Here is a 9,471-nt window from a genome sequence, read left to right as displayed (position 1 = left end):
TTTAGCAAAACTTTTGACAGGGTCTCCCACAGTATTCTTGTCTGCAAGTTAAAGAAGTATGGGCTGGATGAATGCACTATAAGGTGGGTAGAAAGCTGGCTAGATTGTCGGGCTCAACGGGTAGTGATCAATGGCTCCATGTCTAGTTGGCAGCCGGTGTCAAGTGGAGTGCCCCAGGGGTCGGTCTTGGGGCCGGTTTTGTTCAATATCTTCATAAATGATCTGGAGGATGGTGTGGATTGCACTCTCAGCAAATTTGCGGATGATACTAAACTGGGAGGAGTGGTAGATACGCTGGAGGGGAGGGATAGGATACAGAGGGACCTAGACAAATTGGAGGATTGGGCCAAAAGAAATCTGATGAGGTTCAATAAGGATAAGTGCAGGGTCCTGCACTTAGGACGGAAGAACCCAATGCACAGCTACAGACTAGGGACCAAATGGCTAGGCAGCAGTTCTGCGGAAAAGGACCTAGGGGTGACAGTGGACGAGAAGCTGGATATGAGTCAGCAGTGTGCCCTTGTTGCCAAGAAGGCCAATGGCATTTTGGGATGTATAAGTAGGGGCATAGCGAGCAGATCGAGGGACGTGATCGTCCCCCGCTATTCGACATTGGTGAGGCCTCATCTGGAGTACTGTGTCCAGTTTTGGGCCCCACACTACAAGAAGGATGTGGATAAATTGGAGAGAGTCCAGCGAAGGGCAACAAAAATGATTAGGGGTCTGGAACACATGAGTTATGAGGAGAGGCTGAGGGAGCTGGGATTGTTTAGTCTGCGGAAGAGAAGAATGAGGGGGGATTTGATAGCTGCTTTCAACTACCTGAGAGGTGGTTCCAGAGAGGATGGTTCTAGACTATTCTCAGTGGTAGAAGAGGACAGGACAAGGAGTAATGGTCTCAAGTTGCAGTGGGGGAGGTTTAGGTTGGATATTAGGAAAAACTTTTTCACTAGGAGGGTGGTGAAACGCTGGAATGCGTTACCTAGGGAGGTGGTAGAGTCTCCTTCCTTAGAAGTTTTTAAGGTCAGGCTTGACAAAGCCCTGGCTGGGATGATTTAATTGGGCATTGGTCCTGCTGTGAGCAGGGGGTTGGACTAGATGACCTCCTGAGGTCCCTTCCAACCCTGATATTCTATGATTCTATGATCCCTAGAACCAAGGGCAGAAGGGACCAGTGTGATCATCTAGTCTGACCCCCTGCACAGCCCAAGCCAGAGCCCTGTCCAGCTAGTGCTCCTAGAGCAGATCTTTTAGAAAAGCCGCAAATCTCCATTTAAAAATGGTTGGTGATGGAGAACCCCCCCGGACCCCTGGTAAATTGTTCCAGTGGTTAATTATTCTCATCGTTAAAAACTGACACCTTATTTCCAGTCTCAGTTTGTCTTGTGTCAACTTCCAGCCATTGGCTTGTGTGAGACCTTTCTCTGCGAGATCGAAGAGCCCATTGTTAAGTATTTGTTCCTCACGTGGCTACTTACAGACTCTGTCAAGTCACCCCTGAACCTTCTCTTTGTTAAGATAAGCAGACTGAGGTCCTAGGGTCTATCACTCTCAAGGTTTTCTGATCCTTTAATCATTCTCATGGCTCTTCTCTGACCCTCTCCAATTTATCAACATCCTTCTTGAACTGTGCACACCACAACTGGACACAGGATTCCAGCAACGGCTGCACCAGGGCCACATGCGGAGATCAAAGAATCTCTCTGCTCCGACTCGAGATTCCCCCACTTCTGCACCCCAGGATGGCAGGAGCCCTTCTGGCCACAGCGCTGCATGCAGAGCTCATTTCAGCAGATTATGCACCATGACCCCCAAATCTTTACCCAGGGTGCCCTGGTCTTTTCCGCTGAGTTTCCTGCTCACCCCCATTTCCCTCAGCTGAGAGCCATGAACAAGCAGGCTGCACTCAGTTCCCGTCAGGCAGCAGCAGCATATGCCAGTCCTGTGCCCACAGAGTGCCCCTTGCAGGCCAGAGCAACTCTGCATGGGCTAAGGGGATCAGGGCCTACATCCTGATTAACCCTGGGCAGGAAAGAACCCAGCTGAGGAGAGTGCTGGGAGCTGGGCAAACCTCAATGAGATGTTCTAGTCAAGTGCTGTGGCCACAGGAGTTAGGGACGGAGAAGAATAACAACACCCGACATTTACACAGTGTCTTTCACCCTCATAGGATCACAAAACCCTTGGCAAGCTCTATGCAGCAATCTGCTTCCCTGCTAGCAACATGCAGCCACCTCTGGGGTGGAAACTGGCAGCTGTTTATCAGCACACAGGAATGCCACACCCCCGGGGGCTAATCCTAGAGGCGAGTGGAATGCACGCATCTCTTGCGGAGTGCAACAGGAGCTCCAGTGGCCCCTTAGCCAGAGCCTCTGTGTTGCATCTCACGAGAGCGGACACAGCAGCACAGCACCCGTTGGCACCAGGGCTGGGGGATGGGCTTGGTACGGACTCCACGAGATGGGCAACCCCCAGGCACCCACCACTGCCAGTGGGGCTCCCGTTCATAGTGACCCAGCCCCACACTGCTTAGCTGGTGAGCACCGAGGGACCACAGAGGGCACTGAGATCATGGCCTCGTCAGACAGGCACTTGGGGGGCTTCCTGACTCCAGCCTGCGCCTTAGGAGCTCCCAGGGGAAAAAGAGGTGTTCGCCCGTCTCCATCTGCCGTGAGAATGTGGGATCCCATCTCCTCCGCAGTCCAGGCAACGCTCACACACCAGCCCCCCCAACACAACCAAGGCAGAGGGGCTCTAGGCAAACCTTTATGCTGCCATGCCAGCAGGCTCCATGGCAACGAGTATCCCAACAGGCCAGGAGAGAACCCGCACATTTCAAGGCACCAATTTCGTTTAGCATTTCTGCTACAGCCGATCTTAGCAAACCCCAGCTGTGATATGCCACGGTGAGGCGCACCTCCCTGTGTCCATCCTGTCACCCCCAGGGGCCGTCTGTCGGGCCCAGCATGGACACACAGACACTCCTCCGGCTTACAGTTTGACCAGTTTCCTTTTCATCTCCACCCAGATACCATTGGATTGATTCGTTCTGCACAATTAAATGTCTGTCAATTAGCAGAGAGAGATCTCGATAATTAGATCAGGCCCCAAAGTCAATGGAAATCACACTCGCCCCTAACTGTTGGCTGACGCTACTGGACTTCCCTTCGATTGCTTGCGCCCGCTCTAATTGCATTGCTCCCATTCAAATTCTAGTTCTTTTTTTAAATATCGCCCATTGGTCCAACGTGCCCCGAATCCATCACGGACAATGATGATTTGCCTCCGTGGCTTCATTACGGGGGGCCCCCTCTTCTTTCCGAGGGTACAGCCTCTGTCCTGGCTCTCCAGCCTTTCACCTCGAAGCACCCTTAATGAATCGCTGGCGCAGCCTAAAAACTATCTTGCTCTTTGGGGAAAAGGGGAGGAGCGAACAGGAGCCCAGCGTCGTCGCTTGTTTTGTGTCCCCCCCCTTTATCCCCCCCCTGTGGGAGTCTCTTTAAATATTTACAAGCCCATTTACACGCCTCTCGTGCTCCGCTGCGCATCCACAGAGGCAGTCATTAATAGTAGACTGATCTCTCCGAGGAGTTCCCAGTGTGGTGTGTACCGGTGAGGCCGTCACATGGCCGCCAGCTGCCCCAGCACCATCCTGAACTGCTGCGTGCTGTTGGCCAGGTCTTTGACCCGCTCCACCATGTCCTTGGCGGCAGAGGGGGACGGGTAGTGGAGGGCAGCGGCCTTGGTGGTCACCACAATCTCCTTGAGCATGTTGCACAGTAGGTTGCTATAGTGGGTGACCTTGTGGCGCACGTCCTGTGCCCGGGCCTGGCGCGACAGGGTGTCGCCGATGAACACCAGCTTGTGGGCGCTGAGGATGACGAACTTGCTGTGGGCCACGAAGATCTTGGGCGGCTGGTTGGTGCCCACGGCGGTGAAGAAGGCATCCACGGCGTTGGTGAGTGTGGTGAGGTTGGCCTCGCACTGCTCCAGGTAGAAGAGGAGCAACTGGCGGTCGGAGGGGCACAGGGCACTGCCGCCCTGCACCTGGGCATAGTGCTGCGGCGGTGTCCAGCTGGAGAGGTCGTTGTCGATGGGGCGCGTGACCTCCTGCTCCAGCCGCTCAAACTGCTTCAACTATAGGGCAGACAGACAGCACGTTAGGGACAGGGTGTGGCCAGGCCTGGCTGGGTGCGACAAAGGGCCCCTCCCCCAGTGGCTGGCTCCCACATCAGCTACTGACACAGCCAGAGGAGTCACTGCCATGCACCTGCGCTGCAGCCTGGCACTGGCAACGCTGCCCAAGGGGATTAGGCGCCAACCCCCATCGTTCTTGAAAATCTCTGTCTTAGTGTCAAAGGCCCCAAGTCCATCCTGGCTGACAGCAGGGGGTTGGCACGCCCAGGCTTGGCGCTACTCACCGACTGTGGCATGGACAGACACCCCGCTGCAAGCGTGTTCAGAGCCCCAGTCCTAGGCACCCAGGGAAAGGGGAGCAGCGAGGCTCAGATCAAAGCGCAGCCACGGGGGAGGAAGCCAGAGTCTGTCCCCATGGGCCCTGCAGGGCCGACCTGGCCACAGGGGAGGGAACGGAGCCTGCCCCTGTGGGCCCGGCAGGGCAGGCCTGGCCATGGGGGAGGGAGCCGGAGTCTGACCTGCCTCACACGTTGTCCACAGCATTAATTCCAATTGCAGAATGGCTAAACCTGCCTCCTGAATGTCTGCACTGCCGCCAGCGAGCCAAAGGGGCGGAGTAGGGAACTGCTGTGTGCGCTGGAGTCTGGACTTGGCTTGATAGCATCCTTCGGCCCAGAGTTCCCCAGGGGCTGGATCCCGTTATTGGTTATTATTTGTATTACCCAGCCCCTAGGATTGGGAACAGGGCAGCCTCAGGCCCCTTTTGCCTTCAGGAGAATTCCCCCCAAAGACAGAGGATCTCCTTCAGGAGACAGGACGAGCTGGGACGCACACACGAGTGCATGGATCTGCCTGACACGGGGGCTGCGCTGTCAATGTCAGGTCAGGAGGGGCCTGGGCAAAGAGCTGGGCCCTGCTCGGGGAGAGCCATCTACAGCAGAGAGCGCTTCCCATTGCTAGCCAAGCCCCTGCCTGTGCTCCCCAGGCTCCTGTCAGGGGGCCAAGGGGGTGGGAGCCCCCCCGAGAGGGCTGGGCCCTGGTACCTGCTGCTGCTCCAGCTGCCCCTTGCCCTGCCGCATGATGTTGCCTTTTTCCAGCAGCTCCTTCTGGGTTTTCTCAAACTCCTCCTTGCCCTGGAAGAAGGGAGGCCAGGGGGTGAGTAATGGCCATGAGTGGGGAGGGTCCCTTCATCACAGCGCACTGCGGGGTTCCCCTGGAGGGAGCCCGTCCCACACCAGGGCAGAGATCCAGGATGCCCTCTCTCTGGTACGGAGCACGCGATGAATGCGGCTGGCCTGGCACAGTCACCCTCTCCCGGCCTGGGGAGCCCTCACCCTGGGTGACAGCTCTATGTCCCGGTTCCTAGCCCCTCCCCATGCCCCTCTCCTCCAGAACGGGCAGGGTCTGGCTCTCCAGCTACCAGCCCTGGGTGGCTGCCTATGCCCTGGACTCCGTGGTGACAAGGGGACTGGGAGCCCAGCCTGCCTGCCATGAGCCCCAGGTGGGTAATGAGGGCTCCCGCGAGGGGGCGGATTGCAGCCACCCCGTGAGGAACTCGAGAGGCAGCTGCCCCTCTGCAGCTCCAGCATGCAGTGCCCCACCCCTCAGAGCAGGGCATGGGGCAGGTGGGACCAGCATGCCCAGCCCTCCCGCTACACACACAGCTGGCTTTAGTGCTGCAGCCCGGGTGCAGTCCTGCAGGAGGCCATGCAGTGGCGCTGCAGGCTCACAGCTGGAGAAGGGTGGCTGGCCAAACTCCCACCCAGGCTGGCTGAGACCCATGGGTCCCAGATGGCACACGCCAAGCTCGTCAAACCACACTGGCTGGCTGGGTGCCCAGCCCTGTGGCCTACCAAGGGGAGATGCCCAACAGGACTTGGGCTGGAGGACCCGGCCAGGCGGAAGGGAGGGAGGGATGGAGGCTCACACCCCCCCCCCCCCGCCCCCGTAACTGGTGCAAGGAGCGGCTTGGCTAGCCCCAGGCAGGGGCTGCGTCCACACGGCCCCCCGGGAGCGGCTGCTGTGGAGGAAGCGCAGCCAGCGCGTGGGCACCTGGGAGGCAGTTACGGGGCACATGGAGAGGGATCCTCAAGGACCCAGCAGACTGAAGGCCCCCTTCAGCCCCCCAAATAGGGGGAGAGAGCCCAACAAGCATGGGCCTATGGACTGTAAAAGGGGCAAGGAACCCTATTTTCGCCACGGTGCCCAGCATCTGGGCCTTAAGGAACCTGCCCAGCCCAGGATCACCCTGCGACCCCCTTACCCGGCTTGGGACGTGGGAACCCCCTGGCCAGGCCAGTTTGCCAGGGAAGGAAGCAACGGTGCTGGGTGATGGCAAGCAGCAGGCACCAGTCCCTGCTCCCACGGCCTTCCCAGGAGTCAGTCCCAGTTGGACCCACGGCTCCCCCGCTGGGGCTGGGCACAGGGGCTCCGAGTGGGTGAGGCCCAGGTACATTTCAAGACACCCCGCCCAGGGGCACCAGCTCTGTGCCCGGGGCAGAGGCAGCAGTGCTGGAGAGAGAGGCAGGAGAAAGAGAGGCCTTGTGGGAGGGGGAGGAGCAATGGGGGAGGACTGTCTCAGTCAGGGGGGACTGGGGTGCCCCCAGTGAGATGGGCCTCCCTCCAGAGCAAGCCCAGCCCCACACTCTGCTCTGGGGTGCCCCCCTGCTGCCCACCTGCAGGTGCACGTAGTCATAGTCCTCCATCCAGCCGCTCTCGCTGTTCTCGTATGGCCCGTCGGGTGAGTCCTGCGCCAGGAACTTGGGCGGGGAGGGCAGGGGCCGCGACTGGATGCTGCTGGCCTTGTCGACGGGCGCCAGTGGGGGGTGGCTGGCGAGGAGCAGGCTGGCGTCCGGGCTGTCCGCCGGCAGCTTACCCCGTCTGAAGAGCAGGGAGGCGTTGCCATGAAGGAAGGATGCCAGCTGCTTGGTGTCATCAGGGATGCCCCGCGAGTACATCACCAGGCGGTCCAGGTCATCGGTGCCGCCTGGCTTGCTGGACACTAGGGCGCTGGGGGCCCAGCCACAGCCATCCAGCGACTGGCTGTGCCGCAGCAGGGCCTGGTACACGTCCTCCATCTTCTGCAGCTGCTTGCTGAGCTTGGCGTGCAGGGCACGGTCGGAGGCCTGGGCCGCATTGCCCACGGCCCCGCGGGCAAACTCCAGCAGGTCCCGCAGTGCCCCCTTGATGCCCTCGGCTGCTGCCCGGAGGCTGGGTGCATGGAGCTCCAGCTGCTCTGGGCTACGCCAGCCGGTGCTGATGAAGGACATGAGGTAGGAGACGGAACCGCTGATGTGGTGCTGGAGCCGGGTCAATAGCTCCATGGCCACGTCCAGGTCCAGGCCCAGCTCCTTGGGTGCCTCCTTGCCCGGCCCCACGTCCAGCGAGGAGCTGGAGACATTGCTGCGGGTGCTCCCTGTGCTGGAGGCCGAGAGGCGTTTGGTATCGCCCGCCCTGGCCTCCCGGTCCACCTGTGGTGGCACGTCGTAGATGTACTCGCCCTCGGCATCCAGGCTGCTAGCGTGCAGCTCCCGGGGCACATCGTACACGTCCTGCGCAGGCCCCACCGGCTTCCGCAGGCCGGGCGGTACGTCGTAGATCTCCTGCGGGAAGGGGGCCTCGGGGGCGCCCTTCCCTGCCACTGGCGGCACATCGTACACGTCCTCGGGCAGGGCCGGCGGAGGTAGGTCCAGCGCCTTTGGCTTGGCAAAGGCGGGGGGCACGTCGTAGGTCTCCTCTCGGGATGGGCCGTCCGGGATGTCCTTGCTCACGGATGGGGGGATGTCATACACCTGCATGGGGGACAGCAGCTGTGAGCGCCCGGCCCTGCCTGCGCCCCTTCCCACAGCCTGCGCCCAGCCCTGCCCGCGCCCCTTCCCGCTGTGAGTGTCCCTTCCTACTGCCCGCGCCCAGCCTTGCCCGTGCCCCTTCCTGCATGTAAAATCCGGTCGTTCCCACGCCCTGTTCTGCATACATTGCCTGGCCCTGCCCATGCCCCTTCCTACCTGCCCGTGCCCCTTCACACTGTCAGTGCCCAGCCCTGCCCGTGCCCCTTCCTACCTGCCTGTGCCCCTTCTCACTGTCAGTGCCCAGCCCTGCCCGTGCCCCTTCCTACCTTCCCGTGCCCCTTCCTGCTGTCAGTGCCCAGGCCTGCCCGTGCCCCTTCTTGGTGTCGGAACAGACGCTGTGGTGAAGCCCCGAGGGGTCAGAAAACTGCCCGATATTTATTATTTTTCAGAAATCTGGTGGCTTTGAAGCCACTCTGGTTTTGGGGCCTGCCTGGCACTTCTTGGAGGCTGGGACCTGCCCCCCAGTCCCTGCTGCCAGTTCCCACTGAGCCCCCTGCTCTAGCAACCCCAGGCACCCACCCCTGCTTGCCTGCGGCACCGTCTGAGCTAGCCAACGCTGTGCTGACCCCACCTTGGAGCTCGGCTGGAGGAAATCCTGTGCTGTGCCCTGCCTCCTCCCATGTGGGGGCCGGCATGGTGCTACCACGCTGCAGAGCCAGGCAAGGCTTAGTGCTGGGGCATGCCAGGGACCACAAACTGCCTGCCCCAGGGCTGGGCTCCCAAAGGAATTCCTATGCTCTCCTGCCCGCATTCAGACCCCCTCGGCACCACTCACAGTTTGGGGGGCCTGGTGCAGGGCCTTCTCCACGCTGGGCGGCACGTCGTAGATCTCCTGGCCGAGCTCCCGGCTCGTGGGGCCCTTCACTGCCATTGGGGGGGTGTCGTAGACCTGCAAGTGCAGCAAGCAATGGCATTGGTTCCTGCGGCTTGTGCACGCCCGGGCACCTGCACATAGCCATGCGTATCCCTAGGGATACCAGGACAGTCGGATGGCTCAGCCCCACTGCCCCAAGCGCAGGAGCCTGGCTGACAGCGGCCAGGAAGGAAGGTTCATAGGCCCCACAATAGAGAGACGGGGGAAGGGTCATCTGTCCCCCATAACACTCTCATCCTATAGAGGGCCTCCAGTTGAGCCTGATCGGTTAGTATCCCTTCTGCCTTTGCTAGCACTAACCACAAATCTCTTTGAAGCTTGCTACAGTCTAGGTGCTGGACACTTCATGTGGTAGGGAGTTCCACGTGCTGGTCACACTGGAATCTGCCCTCTTTTCCGCACCATTAATGGCTTAACGGTGAAATCCGAGCGGATCTTATACACAAAAAAGAGGCTCACAAGAAGTAGAAGGTTGGACATATGACCAGGGAAGAGTATAAAAATATTGCTCGGGCATGTAGGAATGATATCAGGAGGGCCAAATCGCACCTGGAGCTGCAGCTAGCCAGAGATGTCAAGAGTAACAAGAAGGGTTTCTTCAGGTATGTTGGC

General features: G+C 59.7%; 1 protein-coding gene across 2 annotated transcripts in view; it reads right to left on the bottom strand.

Annotated features, from left to right (window-relative positions):
* Positions 1-2,753: 2,753 nt before the first annotated feature.
* The window catches only part of BCAR1 (BCAR1 scaffold protein, Cas family member), a 40,898-nt gene continuing 34,180 nt past the window's right edge, over positions 2,754-9,471 (bottom strand). The window contains exons 4-7 of one of the 2 annotated variants that reach the window (XM_048817084.2): positions 8,761-8,874; positions 6,813-7,928; positions 5,181-5,270; positions 2,754-4,137 (exon numbers count right to left, since the gene is read on the bottom strand). In XM_048817084.2, the coding sequence (XP_048673041.1) occupies positions 3,622-4,137; positions 5,181-5,270; positions 6,813-7,928; positions 8,761-8,874 (1,836 nt within the window). In that variant the 3' untranslated portion in view covers positions 2,754-3,621. The remainder of the gene's footprint in view (positions 4,138-5,180; positions 5,271-6,812; positions 7,929-8,760; positions 8,875-9,471) is intronic. The other variant, XM_048817085.2, reaches the window with a different exon arrangement.

This window comes from Caretta caretta, chromosome 12 (assembly GCF_965140235.1).
Source record: "Caretta caretta isolate rCarCar2 chromosome 12, rCarCar1.hap1, whole genome shotgun sequence".
Taxonomy (NCBI): Eukaryota; Metazoa; Chordata; order Testudines; family Cheloniidae; genus Caretta; species Caretta caretta.
The sequence above is the reverse complement of the archived record's forward strand: the minus strand, read 5'-3'. Positions and strand labels throughout refer to the sequence as shown.